General features: G+C 45.1%; 1 protein-coding gene across 1 annotated transcript in view; it reads right to left on the reverse strand.

The window, feature by feature from the left end:
• GAP43 (growth associated protein 43) overlaps window positions 1-24356 on the reverse strand; it is a 61573-nt gene that overhangs the window by 26084 nt on the left and 11133 nt on the right. The window contains exon 2 of the mRNA XM_009466668.2: window positions 2438-3065. Within this exon, the coding sequence (XP_009464943.1) occupies window positions 2438-3065 (628 nt within the window). The remainder of the gene's footprint in view (window positions 1-2437; window positions 3066-24356) is intronic.

Raw genomic sequence — 24356 nt, forward strand, 5'->3', positions numbered from 1 at the left:
CTGGAATAGGAATTTAGGAAAAAAAAATCTATATTCATTAACATTTTAAAGAGACTATCAGTTTGACTGTGGCCACACACCTTCCATGTTTGCTTTCTGCAAACATTAGTAAGCTTGAGTGTTACTGCATGCATATTGAATAAGTATAATAGCTGCACCTACTGGTCTTGAACACTCAAACAATCATTGAAAACTCATTTTTAAATATATATTTGATCGTCGATTTTTCCAACTTACTCTGTTGGCTAGATATTTACATAAGTAACAGTATCATGTGCAAATGTGTATTAAATCATGCATTTAAATGGCCACTTCAAACAATGTGGCCATGAATGGTTGGCCACTTCAAGTGATGTTAAAGCCAACAATAGCATGGGGAAGATATCTGCAAATAATTTAGAATACTGCATAGAAATAAACGATTCTTTGATGACTGGTGACTCAAAACAGGTAAAATTAAGCAAATAAAATAGCCTGCTATTATGAATTTGCTACCTCTATCCATTAGAGCAGATTAATCTGAATAAAAATAGAATGTTAATTCAAAGCAGAATCACCATTCCTGTTTAGGAATAAGGCGTCCCAAGTCCTAAATAAGAGTTAATTAGCACTTGTTATCCTGTATACAGAGGACCCCAACATACTGATTCACTCTGTCCTATTTTTGCCATTGATGTTTATACCTTTGCCCAAGTATAAAAACAACGCAAGTACAGCATGCAACATACCAAATTAGATTTCACAAATCACATGACGGTTATCTTGCCACTCAACTCATCACACAAAATAAGAACAAAAGGTTGGAGAGCTGGACAACAAAAAGCCAACTTGGATGATGCACTTTCAAGGCTTATCTCTAGAAATGTTTAAATGAAAGGAGGTAAAACCACCAACCCTTTGTTGTTGTGTACATTCAGTTTAGACTCACACTCTTGAAGGCCACTCCCCTTGTTTGTACCTTAAGTCATAAGTGTTCTGCATGAGCTCCTCTCCCAGTACTTATCTGTCCTTTTGGATATCTGTTCTCTCCTATCTGTCCACTTCGTTGAGCAGGAACAGACTTGCCTGAAGCCCTGAGTTAGCTATGAAGCTTGGAAGTCTAATTAGAGTGAGAATTGTAATTTGTGGAAGAGAAGTAGTGGACCAAATAAAATGATGGAGAAACATCAGTAAGTGCAAGACTGGATGCTGAGGCTCTGTAACATTTACATCAGGCTGTTTATGAATATCGAGGTGATATGCTGCATTTTTGCCCCAACAAGCTAATGAATGCAGAATGTCCTGTACAACTGAATGTCTCATGAATGCGGAGGCCAGTTATGCTTGGCACTGCCTCTTGATTGAGTTTCATGTGGTGCCTACCTCTGATGTTACCTTTTTTTTTGTTTATGTTCTCTTCCTTTGATAACATAAGGAAGGTAAAGAACAAGAGTAAAAGTATCCTCAGGTCTTTGATTCATTTTCTACCCAGCTCAGTATCACAATTCATAAACAGCCCTTCTTCATGATTTGTAAACACTATGTCTCTGTCAAAAATGCTCACTTTTGCCTCTCAAAACTTTTTGCCTCTTCCCAGTGGAACTAGTTAAGTAGAGTTGCACACAGTCAAGAGCAAAGAATTGAAAACACCTCCTAGAGCGACTTTGCGTTCAACCCTCTCTTCTGTCTTCACTCACTGAGCTGTCAGGGTCTTTAATCTTCCCATTCCTCTTACCACATGGGTCTGACCCAGCTGACACATCTGAAAGCTTCATGCAAGTATGGTTGTCATGGGCTACAGAGGCTAGCAGTATTGGTGTGGATGAAACTATAATTGATGCTGATAACAAGATGTTCCTGACTAGGATGTGATTGTACCAGGAATCTCATCCATTCACAAGCAGATGGAAAAGACAACCCTTTTGGCTCCTTCTTGACCATCCCACCAGCAAGGCTAAATGGCTTCCTGCAGTATAAGAGCGCTTTTTTTCTTGTGAGATCTTTAGATCAAGCTGGCAGCCACCCGTGAGCTGGTATCAGCTTGGGCTGTTTTGGTGTCCCACTGGAGCTGCCTGCGCTAGTGTGACCAGGGAGGTTCATCACCCTCTTTAGCATATGCAGAGCTTGCGGAGCTCCCCCAGGCTCCTCCAAGCCTTCTGGCTGGCTGACACTCTCCTGCCACCATGGAAAAAAGGGCTGGATGGCACCTCCACCTAGAGGAACAGGAGCCTTGAGAGGAGGTGCGGCGCTTCCAAAAGCTGCCAGGAAGCAGGGAAAAGGGCATTAAGCAAGAACATGCAACTCCTTCCACCCCTAAAACCCAGCAAGGGGATTCCCTTGTTAACTCTCTCTAACCCCCACACCAGCTCTTGCTGGCCAACCTCAGATGCATCCCCAAGAGACCAAGGGAGGTGTTCATTTCTGGAGAGGCCCAATCCCTAGCGAGGCATTCACTCACCTGTCTTCTCTTCGGTTTGGCTGCTCTCCACTGTCTCCATTTGGGGTTGCGCTGTTGCCTTGGCAGTAGCATCCTCTGCAGCAGGGGTGGTGGTGGCAGTGGTGTCAGCAGCAGGCACGTCGGCTTGTTTAGGCTCCTCTTTGTCTTGGGCTTCATCAGCCTTCAAGGACGGCGAGTTATCAGTGGAAGCTTTAGTGGCACTTTCCGTTTCGGCGGCAGTGGCAGCAGCGGGCTTTTCCTCTGAGGAGGCAGCAGGAGTGGCAGCCTGGGGGGCTGGCTGCTCTGAGCCCGTGTCGGCGGCTCCATCCCCTTTTTTCTCCTCCACTGGCACGCTGCTGTCTTTGCTGCCCTCCTCCAGCTGGGCACTGTCAGCAGCGGCTGCTTCTGTGGCAGTGGGAGCCTCGCTTTCTTTGTTCTCAGCTGCTCCGCCAGCAGGGCCTTCCTCCTTCTTGTCAGTGGCATCAGTCTCAGATGCTGGGGCATCTCCCTTCTTCTCCCCCTTGAGCTTTTTCCTTGTTATGTGTCCACGGAAGCTGGCCTGGATTTTGGTGGCTGCCTTATGAGCTTTATCTTCTGGTTTGATGCCATCTTGCTCGATCTTTTGGTCCCCATCCTCATTTTTTTCAACCTTTGAAGAAGAACAAGGGAGGAGGGCAAAGGAGAAAACAGGGAGATAAGTTAAGATCTCTCCAGGTGCAGCCCAGGCTCTGCTTTTATTGGGAATGTCCCACCTCCCCCTCCTGCTAACCAATGACAAGTTTCAAAGCAGCCTTTCCATTTGGTATGGGTTTGAAGCCAGGTGGCTCTAATTTCATCCTAGGGCTGGACCAACATGGAGGGTTTGTAAAAGGAATTTAAAGCACCTCATCATCTCCGTCAGCAATGCTGAGAGCACCTTGGCTGTGTGGAAAGGCTTGCACCAGCTGGGTTGTCTCTATTCCCATGATTTATTTTCCCATCCATTTTGAAATGCACAGATTTTTTCCCCTACTCATTTTCAAAACACTCTCCAGAGGGGGATTTTCACAGTCCTTCCAAATCTGCCTTTGCCTTCAAGTCTTTGTTTCTTTTTAATGACACCTTGTTTCACAGGTGTGTGACTCTAATGACACCAAGTGTTCTGTCCTTTATAGCTTTTTGGCTCAGGATTGCCAACAGAGAATAGTGTTGCTGCCCGCCCCACCGCAGATGCATGCTGTCAGACGTACACAGATACTCGCAGGATATACTCCACACAAATGCCCTGCCTGCAAGCACCCCAAGCACTTTGCTCCCCACTCATGGTTTCAGTGAAGGAATAATAGGCAGATGGATATCAGTCTTTCTGATTCCAGCAGATTATTATTATTTCTCTGACTACTGGGGGGAATTCAGCCTTGCAACAAAGAACAGGCATTCCCCCTGTTTTTTAGACTTAAGCCATGCATGAGAGTCTCAAATGGGACCAAAACGGAGCCTGTGCCTCATGCTGATCTGCTGCAGATAGATAACGCTCAGCTTGTAAACGCCCACTGAATCTACAGGACATACCATGCTTCACCCCAATAATTTAGCAGCCCTTGGGCAAGTAACAGCTCAGCTGCATATTGATGAAAGGACACTGTTCTATTAATATTCCCATTGGGAAGCATTCAAAAGAGCTACTCGGAAGCAGAGCCACTGGCCTCTTTGCTGTCTGCACCTGGTTTTCAACACTGGCTCAGGTCACAAAAGAAAGAAAATGAGCTGGCTGAGAAAGATAGCAAGCGTTTATTCCTGGGTGGGAAGAGGAAAGCACTCCTTAGGCCATTGCAACTGAGAGGTGCCATCTGGGGAAAGGCCCAGGACCAGAAGAGCAGAGAGAGGGGACAGCCTATAAATACATTCAAAAAGAGCACAGCAGGAATAAGGGAGAAGCAGCCACTGCAGCATGCAGATGTGGCACTGGAAACACCATGCTTGTGAAGAGGGGGAGAGAGGACCGGCCACACTGGCAGCGATCACTGGGAAACAGAAGGGAAGTCATCATTTCCACAGCATGAGACAGGGTCAGGCACACACGTGTGAGCAAAGCTGTGCCAGTGAACCGAACACTTGGCATGCCAGAGGTGGTACCCACTATCTCTCCCTGGGTCCCCAGTGAGCACAGGATCCCCCACCCTAGCACTGGTGCCCACCTGGGATCATTCCCCAGGCAAACGGGGGTGAGCTTGAGTGGGTAGGGTGGCCAAGGAACGAGCAGCCCCAAATCATCAAGGAAAAGAGCGGCTCCACACAGCTGTGCAGGGGTGAGGATGGGTCTGTATACGGCAGGAAGTAAGGCTGGGAGGGAGACTAGGCGCCAGGATGCTTATGTAGATTGCTTGGTGTGAATGAAAAAGCCCATGAATGAATATGTAACTGATATTAATACACAGAATTCAGCACAAGGAGTTTTTGTGCTTCTGATTATGTCCAGGGACAAAATGGATGTTGTAGCTATCACAGGGGCAAAGCTGAGCAGTTACGTCTACAGTTCCCTCAGTGCATAAAGTGACGTGGTATGGAAAGTGGGCTTTCATGTTTGTCTCAGCTTGTCGGAGAGCAGGTGATGGTTATGTGTAAAGACGATGCAGATGTCAGCATGCTGTAACCAGTCATGTATGTCTTTCACTTGCATAGCTAACTCTGCACTACGTTATTGAGCATCTGCGGTAAGCTTTTCAGCCTATTTCAGCACAAGGGAATGGAAACAAAGCAGAAGTACCTTTAAACTAGCATGTTCACAGAGCAGCTGGGATCCAGCCAGGGTAGTGCAGAGCTCTGCACAGGCTCATCCATCCTGCTCTTTAGGCAAGTTTGGCAGCTTGCAGTAAGTCCTGTGTTGCTGTGGCAACATAACTACTGATACCTGGACTAGCTGGTTTAAGGAGAGCTTGAGTATGCCTGCATTACACTGTAGACACAGCAACGTGAAGATAGACTAGATACTCTTTTATAGCACTGTATAGCACTTAGATGCCCTAGCTCTCACTCTCTCTCCCTAAGGACTGTGGCCAATTTCAAACAGCAGCAGGACTGGGAGACTGGAAAGACAATTTAGACATAACTACAAGACCCTAAAAGTCCAGTCCCATATGCCCGATTCCTGCAAAACCATTAGTGAATGTGACAAAATTGTTAATCCCTGGACAAAGATGAAAACCATTGACTGAAGGGAGACGTCTCTTGCCAATGGCCTTGCTGCTCTCCCTCCTGCGCCAACCAGGACAGCTACTATGCAGTGTGGCCTGCTGCATGCATGCCTCTCTGACTCCAGAGGAGTTACCCTGTTACCTGGGCTATGCAGCCCTGCGAAGGCTTATCTCCTTCCCACTGCTAGCAGGAGGCCAGGGCACAGCGAGCCGCGGGGTTGGCTCTCCTGCTATGCTGACAGATGAACTCATGGAGAGCTGTGACTGCCAGCCAGCCTTTTACCTGGCAGGGAATGGGAGAGCACTTTTTCTCTCCAGGGAGGTCAGGCTGAAACCTCTCACCTGCACCTACACCCTTACAGAGCTAAAAGCCTCCTTTGCTATTCTGATGACATCACTGTCCTCTCATCCCAGTTGGGATGACATCAGTTTGAGTCCTTGCCAGATCACAAGGTTTGCAACTGTGAATTGCATTTCCAATGGGGTGCTTTCAGCATAATTTCAGATATAAAAGATAAGAAACATGAGGCTGGGGCAGAGGTGGAGTTTAAGGTCATGGATGAAAGAAATGTACTAATAGTTTGTCTGTGCCAACTGTGACCCTCAGGAATCCCATTTCTATTCAGTCGTTCCCCACTGAAGCATCCTAGGCATTTGAAATGACTTATTTTCAGGCTACTGGCCTGAACACGGTATCTGCATAGTATGTGTGTCATGTTGTATAACAATGGGTTGGGTGAGAAACAGATTGTTCAGAGGGAAACTTCTGTTCACACAAAAAAAGACAAGGGCTCTTCATCTATGGATTACGCACACAGAAGATAAACCTTAATTAAGGAAGCTGCTCAAAAATAACCTGTATACAATGAAGCTCCTGGAAAGCAATTTATCTTCCTTGGAAAGCTAAAAGGGTGAGTCAGCCCTGCCAGGATGTACTCAAAAGCACCTCAGTGGAAAACAAGAAATCTGTCTGTCTTATCTATCTGCCATGCATGTATGACATCTTGGTTGTAGTATTGTGGCTGGAATAAAGTGACTATTATTACTAGTGTTTGTTCAGAATCTAGAGCTCTCAGCCAGGAATCAGGTCTGGTAAGGACAGGTTTCATATTAGTATTCTGTCACACACCCTTCATTTACACATTTGTGTGTAAAGTAAACTCATACTAATACTTAATATTGACATATTCATGATATTGTAAGTGTGCATGCAATGTATTGTCATTTTACGTAGAGCAAATGTCCTCTGTTTCATTTAGTGTGAAACAAATCATAGATCCTTCAATGGCAGAAGGACTTGAAATCACTGAGGCTGGTGGATACATAGCTATATGGATGTATAAAAGGACATACATAGTCAAACATGTCCATTTTTTTATTTGGACCAGCCTCACATACCCAGTGAAGCCAGTGTGCAAAGCACATTGAAACACTGGTTTCTTCATGAAACACACTGTTAAGTTTTTATGTCTGTTTCTACACAGCCCACAACATCTTTCCAATCCTAGAGGGATGATCCTCTCACCATCTCCATCTGCTTGTCTGCCACACCTCCAGGTTTCTAGGACATCCCTTCCCAGGCAGACTGTTCCTGTAAGTGAGACTTTCCTTGCTGTCACATAGCTGAGAGAGCAGGAGATAATAAATTAATGTTTAAGAAACAGGTAGGGCAGAGGTTAGTTCTTAGATACCAGGAATGTGGAAATTGCATGGTGCCATGACCCCAAGAAGATTTCTGATCTCTGGCTACCTTTCCACCTTCCATCTCCAAACCCACAGCTTACAGAGGGGTCAAAATATGGCAAAGAAGGAAGAAAGCGTTACTGTAACCTCCAGGCCCTTCTAAATGTCCCACATGCTGGTATGTCAGGAAAGGAGAAATGGAGAAACTAGATGTTTTCCAGATGTTCCATGTGTTTGCAGCCACACATAGGCAAAGAGCAAGAAAGAGGGGACTGAGTGCTTTGGTGCTTGCTTGCTGTTTGTCCGCTTGTCTCTTGTGGTGTACCTCATTGCCTGGCCTTGGAAAAATAATCACATAGTTTTGATATTGGATGCTGGAATGGAGAGATCAAGAAAGAACTTACTGTTCCATTAAAAGGTCTTTCAATATCATATGGTCTCCTCTACCCCTCTCTAGAGCTCTCGCTTTCCTGGTGTTTCTCTGCCCACCAATATACAGCACGAATCAGCCTCTTCAATGTTCATCCTAGGATCAGGCTGCTGTACACTCAGTCATCATCCTGGTATCCTGGTCCTTTCTGTCCTTAGATAGGAGCTCCTCTTTAGCATGACACCAAATCCCAGAGCCCTTAGATTCACACTGCCATCTCCTGGTATTCTGAAACCCGTGTGCCACGAGCCCAGATTTAGGACTTACATAGCTTTCACCAGAGGAGACATCAATACTGGCCAGAGCCTGGACATCCGTAAGACCAGTGACAGTTACCAGTAACCCGCTTCACAACCCAAGGGAAATATGATACCCGATTATTAAGAAAAAAAAAACAACAACCCATGTTCTCCATGCAAAGATACAGGGACTCCAAGTCATTTCTTTCTCATGACATGTGCGCTAAGGTATGCGTGGAAATCTTTCCTTCGGTTGGCTAGGTGAAGTAGTGCTGAACCAACTGATCGCCTGTGGTACTTGTGGGGTTAAGGTGCATCTCAGCCCCTGCTCTAATCTGGACTAGAGCACAATGTATGTTCCTACTGATATTATTCAAGGTCACTTCGGCCCAGACTCAAAGAAATTTAGGCACCTGACTCCCATTGATTTCACAGGATTGAGTCACCTCAATGCTTTAGTGGGCCTGGCTCTACATGACCTGATTTGTCTCAGAGACGGCATTTAAGGAGCAGAATGCATTAAAAAAAAGACCAGCTGTCTCCCCAGAAGGAGTGCAGCATGGACACATGAGAGAGAAAAGGCTTTCACGCCTCGTGAAGTGAGGAAGCAATTTAGCACAGAGAACAGCTTTTTTTTAACCCAGTTAAATGGTGTGAAGACACCTGGCTAGAGGATGGCACTTCTCAGCACAACCTGTCTGCAAGGCGAGGAAACAAACAGAGTTCTGTTTTTTCCCAGAATGACGATGGTGATGGTGGGTAAAACACCCTTGAGAGAGAAAAGGTTAATTCATCTCTCTGAAGGCTTATGAAAGATGGTTCCCCAGGGTATAACTAGCAGGGTTTCAGCTCTCCTGTTTCAAATCCTCTAACAATGGAGTTTCCATCCTTTCCTCTACAAGATCCTCTCACACATAGGAAATTTCCCCTCTATTTTATGGTGCCTGGAATGGAATAAGCTAATGATGGTCAGGCAGATGGATGGAAGTTATTCACTTGTGTACAGTGACTGAGAAGAGAGGTAGAAAATAATCTAAGCTAGACCTATTTAGCTATTAGTTAGTGTGTCTTCTCAATAAATCCATTATACTCTCCTCACTTGTTTTGTGACTCTCCCTTCTGTTTGTCAACCTGTTTCTGTTAAGCTGGTGGTCAACCATGGTGTCATCTACCACCCTGAAGCTGCTATAGCTCCAGTGGTTAAATGGAGAAAAGCACTCAGTACTGCCTATACTGCTACTGCAGGCTGGGTGAAAGAAAGAAGAGCCTTGCCCCTGAAGCTGATGTAAACTGGCTGATGCCCAGGACACATGCTTTCTGGAGCAGAGTGGCTCATGGATGTCACTGGGGAAATGCACTTGCCTTGGGTCTGATCTGGGCTCTGTGGAGCACTTCAGTGGTTGTGGGGCACTGGATGCGTTCGCTCATCTTTCAATTCAAAGCACCCTGTCTCAGAGACAGGACCGGGTTGCAGCTTGCCAAGGCGGTGCTTTTATAGTTAATGTCAAGGGCGTGTGTATTTCCTGGGGTATGGCCTAAGGGTGTGAGGGCACTTGAGGGCACAAGGTCTGTGTGCACTGTGTTGAAGGCCTTGGGTGTTTGGCACGATCAACATCTATGCTCTTGCTTCAGGTTGGATCCTGGCACATACTGTGCTGTCAGTTGTGCCTAGTCTCCTTTTTGGAGGGGAATACTTGTGTCGCTCCAGAAGGAGCCAGCCAGCAGGAGTTCAGATCAAGGGACCAAAGCCTGGAAATGAAGCAGGAAGGTATCCAAGCTGACAGTGTAAATCCACTCCCAAAACAGACGATGTTGAAGAAATTCAGCAAAAGGACCAGGTGAAAAATTTCCCTTGAACTATGCTTTGATTAGAAAAGTCCATTCAAAGAATATGTGATTTCTACTGCAGATGGGCTTAGACAGAAACGCAAGCTTGGATGTCACTGGACTAAAGATATAAAGAATAAATTTTATCCAGGGTCAAACTATGTGGTTTGTGTGGTCCAGTTTGGGCAAGGATGGTTGCTGCTATGTGAATTATTTTAAAGTAACACCTTTAGACTCAGAAGGTCTGCTGACCATGAGCAGGTAATGAAACCCTGAATTACTGATCTCTCTCCCTCCCTCCCTTTTCTCTCTCACTCTCTTTCTTTTCCTTGCTTGTTTAGTTTTGGACTCCACAAAAATTTTCAGGGAATTGTTATTACCCACTGGTGGCTCACAGTGCCTGCCCCCATGAGGGCTGGACACGTTTGCTTCTGCTCTAGCTGCAGACAAGGTCCAAAGGCTAATTTACAGCTCAGACTTGCTTCCCTGAGATCTGGTGCAGGCAGCTGCTGAGCCTCCCCAGAGTCCAGGGTTATGCAAGGTCTCTAGAGCCATTTCCACAAGCAGCAGCAGCTTGTGTCCTGCAGCTCCTACCCCATTCCCTCCATGGGAACACAGGGCTGCACCCAGCTCTGGTGATGGGAAGTATCCCTACTTCTCCCCAACCTGAGGGAGGATTGTAAACTGCAGGCAGGGATACTACAAGTTCTTCCACTGCTGGTCTCTGAGGTTACCTTGACCTTTCCTGGTTGCACCTAGAAATTGTGAGGGATTTCGTGCTAGAATCATCAGTCTATGGGCAACTAGACTGAGGCCCTATCACTAGCTCAGCACCTGCTTGTGCTCCTTGCTGGTTCGCCCAGGGTTTTTGCAGCCAGCAGAATAACAATGAAAGTCTCAAGCCCCAACTCCATCAAGTCTCTGAATCTTCTTTTTAACCTGCCTCTTAACCTTGAATCTCTTCTGGTACCTCCTTCAGGCAGTGACTGCCAACACCATGAAATCTCTCAACCTAGTGATGAGAGAGAGCTAAGCATCAAGTAGCTCCTTCCCTGCTTGGTGGTAAGCTCAGGGCTGTATTTGTTCTATTATTGTTGTTGTTGTTGTTATTAGTAGTAGTATTATTATTGTTATTATTATTATTATTATTATTTTAGTTTATGTCACTTGAAATGGGGGCAATTATCTTCTGACAAAGCATCTGCAAGTTCATTAAAGTCAAACAAACATCCCCAGCAATTAGGGAAAGCAAGGCACGGACTAATTCCCAGTGGCTTGGGAAGCTGCTTCGAGGGTGGGCTCTGCTATTACAGCAGTGACCTCTCCCCCCCAGCACAGCCCCAGGCTTTGCCACTGCAGGGGTGGGCAGGGAAGGGGAGGTGTGGGGCTGAAACCCAGGGTGGGTAGAAGGGGCACTGCGAGGAGCTGGTCTGGTAAGGCGTCAGGCTAGGGGAGGGAGAAGACAGAGCTCAAGGCAGAGAAGGAAAGGAATGAGAGGAGAGGAGAGGGAAGAACAAAGGAACTAAATGGAGAGGAGAAAAGGAAAGGAGGGGAGATAGGTAAAACCTGTCCAAAGCCAAGGCACTGAATGGATGAGAGGCAAATAAATAAGAAGCACAATGACAGAGATGCAATACAGAGGAAGGGAGAGTGCAAGGGACAGAGAGAGAAAATCACTGATCCGCATCTGAAGGGCGTGGCAGTGGGAAATACCAAGAGAAAACAGGCAGCTAAATAGCCGAGCAGGGTCTCCTGGAGCAGATCTGCATGACTGACTCTGCCACAGCTGAAAGAGGTGTTGGCAGTGCTCTCTCTGGCCCATGCCACCTTGCTGTACAACCCTGGCTGTCATTTCCATGAGCACTGGGCTAGCAGTGGTCCCAAGGACCCTGCATCAGCCTCTCAAGAGTGCCCTGCTGGGGAGCTGGCCCTGTCAGTCAGCAGGCTGATTTGGATGTGGGTGAGTTAATGTGGGACAGCTCTGGGCTGAGCCTTTCCTGCTCCTTCCTCTCCTGGACAGTGGAGGGGGGAAGCGAGATGGAGCAGCTTCTCCAAGGCAGCAGGGAGATATGAGAGAGGAAATCCAAGTGGGGAATGAAGGTTGTTCAGTCCTTCACTTGTAGCTCTGTGTCATCCTACTTGTAAAATGTAAAGGGCGATGCTTACTCTGCCCTTGAAACTTGAAGTTTTGCTGTGGTGCTGCAGGGGAGGCAAGGTGCTCTCATGAACATCCTGTTCAATTATCACAGACCATCCCATCAGCCATGCTCACGTCAACTAGGGCTTCAATGAGGAAAATGCTTTGGCTGTGCACCAGCCTCCTCTGTCTTCCCACACTGCTCTGCAATGAACTTCTGCTCCACAGAGCATCTGGACAGTGATGCTTCTACAAGACCTTTCACCCCCCACTGCTTTACACGTAGCACCTGCACAAAGAAGAAAAGGTCTCTCTCCTCCTGAACTGCAGCTACTGCCAGAGTGAAACTGCTGTAGCTGCTACCTGTGCCCACAGCCACATACAGCAACTGAAGTTCAGGGGGGACAGGGGTGTGTATCCCACCTGAAATCACAGAAGAAGGTAGCAACCAGGATTCTTGATCAGGATCTGGCAAGGACAGTAAAGTCAGTACTGCCTTTCTTACTGTTCATTAGCCTCCTGGTCAGATCTTTGTCTTTTGTTTTTCTCATCTCCTGAAAGAAAGCCTAACCCACAGCACCACCTTTAGCCAACAGCTTTCCCATTCCCCAGGGAGCAGAGTACAATCTTTCAAATCACTGGAGCTGCCCCCAGCAAAACCCAAGTAACCAGAGTTGGAAGTCTACGTAATTTGATAAACTTGCTCTAAAACAGCTCCGCCTAAGATATCCTCTCTCCTAAACACTTCAGCTTTTGTTCCAGCTAGACCAATCCCACATCCCCACTGCAGAGCTGAACGGTGTGTGTACCAGGATCTCGTATCCCCAAAGAGCAGGAATACATAGCAAAGGGTTCTACCTATTAGTAGACTATTAGTGCACTCCATTTCCTCACTGGGGCAGCTGGCTTTTTCACAGCTTCTGGTTCCAATAGGTTCAACAGGTCTCGGTGGCATGGCCTCTCCTTACCAGCCAGGATTGGCTCTGCTGGCTCAGCTTCTTGCTCCATGGGATTGCCTGACCCTGCTAACACCAGCCCCAGCTCCACTAGGACAGGGTGTCAGCCTTGCTGCTGGAGGCAGAGAATGATGGTGTTGAGTGCTGGCTCTGATCTTCACGGAAGCTCAGTTTATTGATTTGTGTTGTGGATCTTCATGCCCATCTGGGCCTGATTGACCCAGAGACTGCCCTCATGCGTCCACATGTACCTTTTCCTCTGGCTTGCCCTGGCCATTCTCTCCACCCACCTTTACTTCAGTGGTACCATTGGCGCTGATGTTTGCTCCACAGATCTTCTGCAAGGGCTCTCATGACAGCATGTGTATGAACTCACCACAAGCAATGGGTAAGACATGGACCCCTCTTATGGATCAGAATTCCTCACAGCAACAACATGTCTTGGATGCCAGTGACCTTATAGAAAACCTTCTGTGAAATCACTCTTGGCCTACATTTTTTTCTTGTTCCTTTTATGTGTTTAAAGTACAAGCAGAGAAAGAAGGAGAGAGATCCTGTATCTCCTCCCTCCTTAGTCATTAGTTCAAGTGAGAACGGGAAGAGTTAAACCTACTCTTAAGATATCAAATGCAGGAGACAGGTCACTGGTCCCACTATGAGCTCTTAGATACTGCTGACTTACAGCAAAGTGTGAGAAGACCTAGACCATCTCTCTCTTTTCCTCCTATCCCAAAGTTTGTACAGCTGATTAACAAACAGTTGTACTGAGATCTTATTGGAAGTTCAATGCGAAATGCAATGTTGGATGGTGAAAGTGGAGTGTAATTTCATTGATTTCAATGACATTTTCACTAGGAATAATTTTTACAAGACCTCTGTTGTCTGCTGCTCCAAACAACTTGCAAGAGGAGATATTTTTATGTTCCAGAAGGACTCTGAACCTAATTGAATTAGTATTTGTGGTGTTGCAAGAGTCTCAAATGCATGGTGTTGTAGCAAGGTAAAGCATTGTATAATATTTAAGCTGTGCTCTTATCTATTCCCTCCTGTCAGTGCAGGATGAGAACATCCTGAAAGGAGGCATAAGTGTCTGTCAGAACCTGAAAAGGTCTCCAGAGGGGACCTGTATGACGCAGCTTCTTTCACCCAAGAACCTGGGCTTGACTGCCTGAGACAATGCCCAGTTTGTGTAACAACTTCAGTGCTTTCCAAGGTCTGTAAAACTGATGAATCGGGCCTGCGATTGCAGCTGTCACTCCTGAGTGGCACAGCGCCAAAGGCGTAATGTTGTGCCATACCCCTCTCCCATCCTTCAGGTAGGGTTGTCACCAGAGCACAGACATGGCTTTGACTGGAAAGATCCTTTGGGGCCACAGGCAGCTGAACACCAGACCCAGTAGCCTCAGGGCTTCATCACTTGTTCTAGAGACTGGCACTGAGCTATGGGAAATGCACATGTGGCTTCAAGCCATTTTGTTTCCTACTTTGCTCCCCTACTGTACACAGCCCTATTGAAAAAGGGGGAGGGGGGAGGCAAGCCTGCAGTACACGCTGCGATAGACCCTTTGTGGACACTCTTAAGTTAGTGCTATAAAGACCTCCAGCCAAAAGGAACATGTTGAATAGATGTGCTAGGGAAAAAAGCCACAAGTGTTTGGATTCACAGCTTATAAGAGCTAGTATATCACAGCCACATTTAAGTAGTCACCCAGAGCTTCCCCTAAGCTTCCTGCTGTAGGTAAGCTGTTCTTTCTTTCCATTTTTTTAACTCCCTGGGCTTCCCATCTTTAAGTTGTTATTAAAAAAGGGCTTCAATAAGCTTTAAACATCTTGGTCCTAAAGTCTTCTGGCTTTTTTCCATTCTTCAGTCAGGAAGCATGGCAGTAGCCTCAAAGCACTGCGCATTGTAATGTGTTTACCCTGGGCACACAGTTTAGATTGCTCTGTATTTGATGCATCTGTAGCACAACCATACTGTACATCCAGGCACCCCGGGAGCCCTCCCTGTGGAGGGCTTTACTCAGCAGCCCCCCTGGCAGAGAAGTTGAGGGAAAAGGGACCCCTGGCGAGGCAAGGGGATGGCTGGGCAGGCAGGGTGGACAGAGCTCCTTCCACTTCTTTCTGCTCTGCTGCAGATGTGATATGGAAAGAGAGTTTTCATCCTGAGAAGGACCTGTGAGTTTCTGGAATAGGAAACTTCTTCCCTCAGGATCCCATGCAAAGCCAGACAGAAAGCACTGGGAACACAGACAATTTAACACCAGAAAATGTGCAGTGTTTCCTCTTCTGCTAGCAAGGGCCAGTTCACATTGCACAGCTTCGTCACACACTGAAGAGCAAATAATTAGAAATCTCCAGGGTCCTCTAGGCCCTCCCTGTGCACTGCAGCAGGGCTGATTTTCTTCATCTTTAACCCACCCTGCAAGAGCAGTGGTTTTTACCAGTCTTTGGACATTTCCCCCAAAGATGATTCTCTGGGTTTCTCTGGCAGTTTATTCTCTTGGTGAGCTGAAGAGTTCCTCCCAGAGTTTCAGCCAGCCCCCTGCATCTTGTCCATGTTGAGAATAGCTTGTTTCTGCTTTCTTAGTAACACTCCTTCGTATATCAACAGCCCTCACTGGTCATACCATCCTTCTTTGACAGATCAATCTTCCTAGCCTTCTTAAGCCCTACTCAGAGATCTTACTTTGGTTACTGAATTCACATTTGTTCTACTGAGAAATTACTAAAATGTCTCCCCAGCTTTAATGAATAATGAAACACTGTACTCACAAAAATAATAATTAGCAATATAACTAAAAATAACGTGTGGATCAGACTCCCAAAGGCAGTAGGAAACACTGCAGCCATGAACATAGATGGTGCTGAAAATAGCTAAGCACTTAGAGAAAAAAAGAAGGAAAAAAAAGCTTAGGGGAACTTATGAATGGCCAAGTGTCCTATAGATAGATAGCAACCCACACAGATTGTTAAACAGAGTCCTGAGTCTGACTGCTCCACCTCCTGTCAGCCTCCCCCAAACACTATTCAGCACATTTAGGAGTTTTCTGAGGATGTCAAGAAGTTGGGTAGCTGGAGCAGGCTAGGACAAGTAAGAAGGATGTCAAACACTTTTCGGAGATTGTCCAAGAGTTTCCATCTGGGCTCCTGTTTTCCTAATCGTGAGCTTCCAGATGAAGGAGGAGGTGCCTGCTGTGAGAAGAGCCAAATGCACGAGGATTTACGATGATGACAACCATTATTATTTCTACATCCTTAGGATATATCTCCCTTGTGCTGCTGGGAAAGGAAGCTATGAAACAAGCAACAGGAGGCAAGACAATGGGAGTGCGCTGAACACAAGCAAGGGCACAGGCAGCACACTGGTTTACGGAGGAAAAACAATTCAGATACTATAGGAACCAGCTTGCTTTCTCCTAACACCATCTAAAATATAGAGCCATTTCTTGGTAGAAAGACATAATTCCTGCTTCTTCAGGAAGTCACAAAACAAGGCAGGTTCTTGCCAGTCCAATTTATTGACCCATTTACAATAACAATACTAAGTCCTTCGTAAGACACATCATTGGAGTTAAGCAAATTGTAGGTCTGCTCAAATGAAGCAAAGATTATGGTATGAAAATGTCCACATTATGTGGCCAGGTTATGTCATTAGTTCTACTCTACTTTTCAGACGAACTGGTCCCTCAGCCATGAAAATAGACACAAATCATGCAAATTCCATTATAGTGAATGATTACCTATCTAAAATTTTAGCCCAGGAATGTGGCTTTTTCTTAATTTTTTTTTTTTTCTGTAACTCTTTCTTTTTCCTCCTTCCCAGTCGGAGAGAGGAAATCATATTGTGTAACTACCACAAACTGTGTGTCACAAATCACACACACACACATATATATAAACATAGTGGAGTAAGTGATTAATTTGCAAGAAATCCACTGCCTGAAGTCAGTTTGCATAACCAGTTCACTAAATCCTGCTGAAATGAAGTAAAAAATGAAGCCTAGATACAGAATATTTTCAAACAGATTAAATTCAACAAGAGTCATTTGATACCTTCCAGAAAGAATGAGGTACAAAGGCACAAACACTTTCTGTACTCTTTCAAACCAGTCACTAATGCAAGGTCTTGGGATCTGCCTAATCCTTAGTAAAATCTGCAAGTACTCAGTGTAGAATTGGAGCACCTATTGGGGCTTTCAGGTAACTAACATTTTGATCTCAGTGCAAAGCAGAGCAAAGAAGTTTCCACCTGTATTTTGCTTTGGTTGCAAAAGCAATTATTTTGAAGCCTGAAGAAAATATAACACATCCCCCCAAGATGCCTGCTTTCCAGATTGTACTCTCACAGCTCTTTACAAATGTTCATCAATTATTAACATTTCAGTATACATTCCTATGCTTTAGCTCTAGTGGGTCGACATAAACTCGATTGAAAGAAGAATTAAAGGGCCAGGTTTTAAGGAACGAATGGTGGGATCTTGACAAATGCCTACTTGCCTTAATCCTATTGAAACCAGTGCGAATTAGGCACCAAGGCTCTTTGAAAATCCTGCTAGGCTCCTGCCTATATAAATCTTATTTGTTAGGACAGTTCTGTAAATCACCTGATATCACCCTGCCACTGTTTGGAACTAGGCTTGTAAATATCTGCTGAAAGATTGCAAAGTAAAACAAAGGAGCTTAAAGAAGACTTAAAGCTTTAGTAGGAAATCTGGATATTTGAAGCTTAGGAAACTCAGGGGTATAAAGGGATTACACTAAAATATTGGTCCTATTTTTTCCAGTTGGAAGTTGGAAAGTTAAAATGCAGGAGGCAGAGGCTTGGCAAAGGAGAACAGAGGATCTCAGGGTTACGGCAGCCGACAGATGGCTGTCCTACAGGACTGCCCTACCTTTGCTGCTCAATTCCTCTCTTATCCTGGCCCATACTTTTCACGAGGTGATTCCCAGGGGCATGTTCTGCATCTCTGAGTAGCTGGCTTCAGACACCTTGAGTCTGATTTGGAGCAGTGCACTCAGAGCTGCAGCTGACAGTAACAGGAGATGCTTTCAGATATGTGCAATTGAAAATAAAAATTACTAATAAAAGTCAGGTCCTCTGTTTCTCAGATTCAGCACGTAAAATTAGGGAGTCCTGCTGACCAAACTCTCTCTTTGTGCCTCAGTTGTCCATCTGCAAAAATGGAGTAAAAATACTCAGTCATCTCACATGGGTCTTGCAAAGATTTACTAAGGAATGTTAGGGATGTGCTCAGAATCACAAGACAGTCCAGGAGAAAATTAGTATTTCTGATTTCAGAGCAGAGTTTGAATATTATTTATTGAGCAAAGCTGTGGGGTCATAAGATGACTTATTATGAGAGAACAAAATATTGAACAACTGCTCATTAAGTGAGCACTGTCCATTCTGTGATCTGAATGCGGTAGGAATCCCTGGAAAGAAAAATAAGATGTGTTCCTGTTATCAGAAGCATAGTGAAGTACAGTCACAAGAGGAGACCATGCTGAGGTTGCACAGGCAACTGCATTTCCAATTTTTTGGCTAATTTTTTAATACTTGACTTAGCAGCCTTAATAACTTTCTTCTAACATAGTTTCTCTGTGGTCTTTTTCACACATATACTAGCTCATGTTGCAGCTGAAGCCTAAATCTATATTTCCGTTCCTAGTAATGCAGGATAATTCAACTTTTACCCAGATTTCATGGGAGCTCAAACCTCTTGGACTCATGAGCATTTTAAAAAAATAACCTTCCTGTGTCCAAGAGGTGTCAAATCCCTACCCAGTACCTTAGGTGAGGCGAGGGATTTTTCAACAAGTAGCTCCCAGACAGAAAACAGCAATGGCTCCCCGAGGTCCCAGCACCCAGTGTGGGATGGGGTGAGGCTGGGTGCACAGCGGAGTCCTGGAGCTTGTAGGGAGCTGTTGGGCTCAGAAGCCCCTGAGAGCCTCCTCCCACATGGAGATACTGATAAAAAAGTAGTCCTAACACCAGCAGTGCGCTGTCAGCAATATGATGTATCTCCATTGCAGGAATCAGACTTCAGTTGTTCCGTATCTGCCTGTGGCTTAAAAGCCACAAGTTGGCCATCCTTGCGTTAGGTGAGGCAGGATTATCAGTGGAAAATGAAATGTTTTTCTTAGCAAAAAATAAATTAATAGAAAGTAAGTCTTATCTGACAATGTAATGAGTGCACAATTACTGCATCAGGGAAAAGCCCCCTAAAGATTTAATCATTTAACATGTACAAAAAGCTACTGGACAGAGAATTACTTTGTTCAAAGGATCAGTTATATCCTTGCCTAGTTTTCAGCAACTCAATGGCTACCCTGCAACATCAGAGATGGAATAGCAGGGGTGCTGCAGGGCAGAAGCACAGGGTGTTGATAGAAGTGGAGCAAGGGAATGACAGAATTCCTGTTCAGCATTTTCCTGTGTTCTGTATAACTGAGTGCTATTTCACTGCCACTGGCAGCACACTGACCTCCTGTTTACACCACAGTACTTGAAACTTGTGTTTTTAAAAACTGTGCCCATCTCCAATTCTGATTAGCTTCTCCAGGCATTTCTGCGCTGCTCAGAGTATTCACAAACAAATTTCCAAACAGCAGAACTGCTCTGTATGGTACCCCTCAGAGGTACTCAGCATACTCTGTCGTCTGCTGCGCCTGACAGCAGGAAAAGCTTAGAGGCAAGTACCCAAGAGAGAAGTGGAAAAATTACAGGTTGGGAATATCAGCATTAATGATACCATACTGTGTGAAGCTGAGATGCAATGAATCATGTGTGAAAGATGGGACTGAATGGGGCTGGATATAAGGAGGCAGAGCAATGAGGAGCACATTTTGTTCTCTGTAGGGACAGGTCAGAACCACAGAAGAGAAAGAGAAGAAAGCAAGCCCTGCCAGTGGGGCCACTTACTGCACTTTGCAAGACGGGGAGGCTGACCTTAGCTTGGTGAGGCCCCTTCAGTTCTGGAGCGGGTGCTTACAAGTTGCAGTATTATCTGCTGTGGTCAGTGCTTCTCCTTCTATGGGGAGAAGAAGCCAGTGGAGCCACACAATTGTAGATGCTTCCAACAAAATTATCTCCTGACCTAGTCCAGTGCCTTTTCTGCCTCCCCCTTAATTTCTGTGCTGTGGCAGTGTACACTTCTTTTGTGACAAAGCCAGAAGCAGGGATTGCCCCAGGGGTAGGCTGAAACCCCATCTGATTTGGGAACAGTAGGGACTACGAAATCCCCACCACCTCACAAATGCTAACACAAGACCTACATTTCCACTGCCCTCTTGGCAAACGTGCATCAGGTTTGGCCCAGAGAGACAACCACAGATTCACTTCGCAACAAGGTCTCTTTCTTCCCTACACTGACAGCCTCTCCACTTCCATTCTTAACTGGTAGAGGGACAGCGTCCTTCCCCCAGACCTGCTAACAGGACCTTCTCTTTTGGACACCTACACTGCCTCCATGAAGCATCTCTCTGGATCACTCCGCCTTGACCATCAACTCTGCATCAGTCCTGATAGCCAGAGGTTTAACTCCCGAGGAGCAGGAGGGTCTCTTAAGCTGCCATGGAGGGCAATCTCAGCAGAAGGTCCTCAAAACAGGAGACAGGGTATCCCCATAAGGCATAGGCTTCAAGCCATAACCAGCAATTCGATCTGGTGGGTTTACTGTGTCATGCCATGCTGGCATGTCTCAGGACAACAGACATATGCACAACTCTTATTCCATGCTTATGGAGTGCTGATGAATTGCTCTTTTTCCAAGACCTCTGAATTCAGTCTCTGCTAAGAAAAACTCTCCCTTGAGCATGTTAGGCTGCTTTGTGCCCCCCTGGGAGAAGTAAACTTTCTTCTGTAGATAATTCACAGACACAGAGGCCTAGAAGGCAACATATCAGTTCATTGGCAGCCAGCGTATGTAGCAATAGCGGGAAAAATTCCCACCTGTGCCTGGCCAGAAAACTGTGTCCTATCTTATGCACCAGCGATTTGAGGAAGGCAATACAGACATTCATAGTCTCCAGAATAATAACAGCGTATTCAGACTAGGGAGAAACCCCAGGCAGGCTCTCATTAATAAAAGTGTATGACCGTGTATCACTGAGGTTTTTGCCTCTTCTCAGGCTCCCTGTTAAGCCCAGTTTGAAGGCTCTGACCTCTTTCTTAAGCCCATCCTGGTCTGGAGCTTACATTCCAGACAGACTGCCTCTCCCAGTGCGAGCACAACCTCCCCACCTGGAGATCCTCCAGGGCAGCAACTGAGAGCCTGAACTTCATGAGAACAGCACCAAGGCTGGGACATAGGACCTGTGATAGCATAGACCTGCTTGCTTCCTCAACTCTCCAGCTCAGCCCTTCCTCAGGAGATCCTCCCATGGAGTCCTGTAGGCAGGTACATGCCCTGCTCCCACAGACACAAATATAAAGTGACTGACAAATAAAGCAAACAAACCATTTGCATTACTCAAGCTATTTCTTCCAGGTGAGGAGAGGGGAGGGGAAGAAGAGAGGAAAAAAGCCATACTTTTTCTCTCATTTCTAGATTAAGTCATGCAAGGCACGTGAATACTAGTTTAAAAGCTATTGGTTGTATATTGAGAAAACAGACAGAATGACTTCAGCAGATAATTCCACTTTCTTCTGTGCCTCAGTTTCCTCACATACAAAGGGAGTAATAACAAGAGTGTTCCATGCTTGATTTGTTAAGGATCTAAACTGACATCTTCTGGTACCAGTGAAAAGTGTAGTACTAGTTTCAGTGATCATAGAATCACAGAATCATTAAGGTTGGAAAAGACCCTTAAGATCATCGAGTCCAACTATTAACCTATAACACATTTGGGCCATTTTTGCCCAATTATTTTGCAACCCATCATTCACAGGCACAAGTACAAAGTAGCGTGACTCATATATTACATAAAAAGCCTGTCTTACAAGCATCTTTCTGGGCACGTGGTAAAGGCTGAAGCAGAAAATGTAAAATGGAGACTACCTCTGAAACCTCGCTTTGACTCCCTTGTGCATATGTCTCATAATAATCTTTATTATATCTTTTTTTTTTTTCTTGCAAGTCTCCCCCACCCCAGCTACTACAAAGGATAGACAGAGCTCACTGAGTGGGTAGTGATTCAGTATTTTCCCGTTACCCTAATTTCAGGCATGGCAAAGTGCCTTATTTGCCACACATCATTCAAACCCATCACTGAATGCAGAATACTAATTTCCTCATGGTATTTTTCTGTGGTGCTATTTTCCCATAATATCTCAGTGCTTCATGAGCCTTAATGGATGTTCTCCCAGGGAGGTAGGTGGGGTTGTTATCTCAATTTTACAGACAGTGAAATCGGACACAAAGAGGCTAAGGTCAAAATGGCCAGAGCACCCACTAATTTTGGGTCCCTAATTTGCAATGCCTTGGACTAGCATTTCCCCAGCTCTGTGTGTGTTGAGAGCAGAACTCCATACAATACCGGCTCTGCACTTCTGCAAGTCAGACCCCAGGTGCCTCAGACTGAGAACCCAGAAAATGAGAACACACCAATTAGTGACCACCCATGGAAAACCTCATTTATATGGCTTTTTCATATCACATAGGAATGCCAGGCAAAAGGCAGGAAAAAGCCTAATTCTTCAAGGCAGTATTCAATTGCCAAAACATGAGAGCATTCTTCTGTTTTTGAACAGCCCCCTGCTCAGTTCAATACATGACCTTCATCACTGGCAGTAAATGAAACAGGAGACCTATAGAAAACACCTTCGTTTATGGCAAAATTCATTCAGTCCCTAAGTATATTCCATTCTGTGCACTGAATGAGACAGGGATCCTATTGAAAAAAATATATGCCAGTATTTGATCTTATAATTAAGGACCACATCATTATGCCTATAAGTGAAAGAAGACAAATTAGAGATGGATAGGCAACCTTTTAATTAATTCTCTGTATTCTAAGTGTGTGGTTTTGAAAACTCAACGTATGCTTAACAAAAGTGTTCAATCTCTTATTTTAAAAATATAAACTAAAAAGGAAGAAAATAGGAAATTTCATCATTTGAAATTATAATGGCATTTTCTTTCCTTATATTATCAAGGCACAACAGTTGCTTATTAAATGGTTGCAAAACTCTTTACAGTTTCAAAGATTTATTCCCCTAATCTCAACAGATACAGCCAAAGAAAAAATTAAAAACCCACAGTGTCTATTTGAAGAAGACCCCTACCAAGAAAATTCTTATCCAAACAGGGAAATCTCAGCAAAATTTGATGTAGTTGAAAAGATTGTCTTTGACTATTACAATTTATCTCATCCCCCAAAAGTTGGGTAATCCTGACCATAGGCAGGGTGTCTTGTTCCCCTTCTTGTGTTGTGTAAAGGCTTTGGAATAACTGAAGAAAGGATATCTTCCGGAGGGTTGTATGGACTCAGCACGTGACAATGGAAGATACCACAGGTCAGCTTTAGTTCTTCTATATGCTCATGCAGCAGTAGCTCATCTGCTGCATGAGAATATATCCAGTGGAGGTGAATGTTACATCTCAGCATGTTTTATGCAGTATTCCCAGCAACCGCTGGGACACATCATAATGGGAGCAGAGGGGATTAAGCACTGAAGGTGAGTGCTAGTAGGGGTACAGCACTCCAGTTGGGAATTTCTGAGTGACTGCCATATAAATGCTTTCAGACAATTCATGTCAGGCAGGTAGAAGAAGCCACCAACTGATAAATCCCTTGTAATAATTCTCTCCTGAGGATGATAAAAAGGGAACCTCTGTGTGGAGTTCCAGGAGATGTCCGTGTTCAGAAGACGGATGTTGGAGGTAAGTCTAGGAAGAAGGTGAGATGCCTTGCAGAAACCATAGTCTGAAGTCCACTAGAAAATATGGGGAGAACTAGGCACCTCAGTAGCACAATACACCAAATAAATGCCTTTTGAACCTTCCTATAGCAAATGGTGAAAACAGAGCGACTTCTAAACTGTCTGGGTTTAGGCATCTTGCTGTGGTTATCAGGGAGGCATCTTCTGTTTTGGATTCCAAGCCCTGAACCCCTGCCCAGAAAGAGACAACTACTATAGTTCCTCTCTGACAGCATGGAGTAGATAGGTATTTATCTAGTACCTCAGTGGAGAGACTAGCTTCCCTAAATTATGGGAGATGTTGATTCAACTCTCTACTGTACCTGAAAAGATCTCAAGTCTTACCTTCCTCCTACAGAAGACTGTTTAGAGTAAGCTGCTCCTAGCTTTTCCTGCTTTAAGCTCTTGGGCTTTTTTCATGGAAGAATTAAATAAGCATGAGGCCAGAGACAGAGAGAGCACAGAAGTAAATATAGCTTTATAGCCTACTGGTTAAGCACTCTTCTGCAAGAGGACAGATTGGGTCCAGTTCCTGCTTCAGTGAATATTTGATACTAATCATACAAAATAGTGTTGAGAGAGCACAAGAGACCATTTAGTCCATCCTCTGGTCCAGAAGTACCTCCTACAGCCC

This window comes from Nipponia nippon, unplaced genomic scaffold (genome assembly GCF_047370975.1).
Source record: "Nipponia nippon isolate SJK-2023a ecotype South Korea unplaced genomic scaffold, ASM4737097v1 scaffold_2, whole genome shotgun sequence".
NCBI classification, from domain to species: domain Eukaryota; kingdom Metazoa; phylum Chordata; class Aves; order Pelecaniformes; family Threskiornithidae; genus Nipponia; species Nipponia nippon.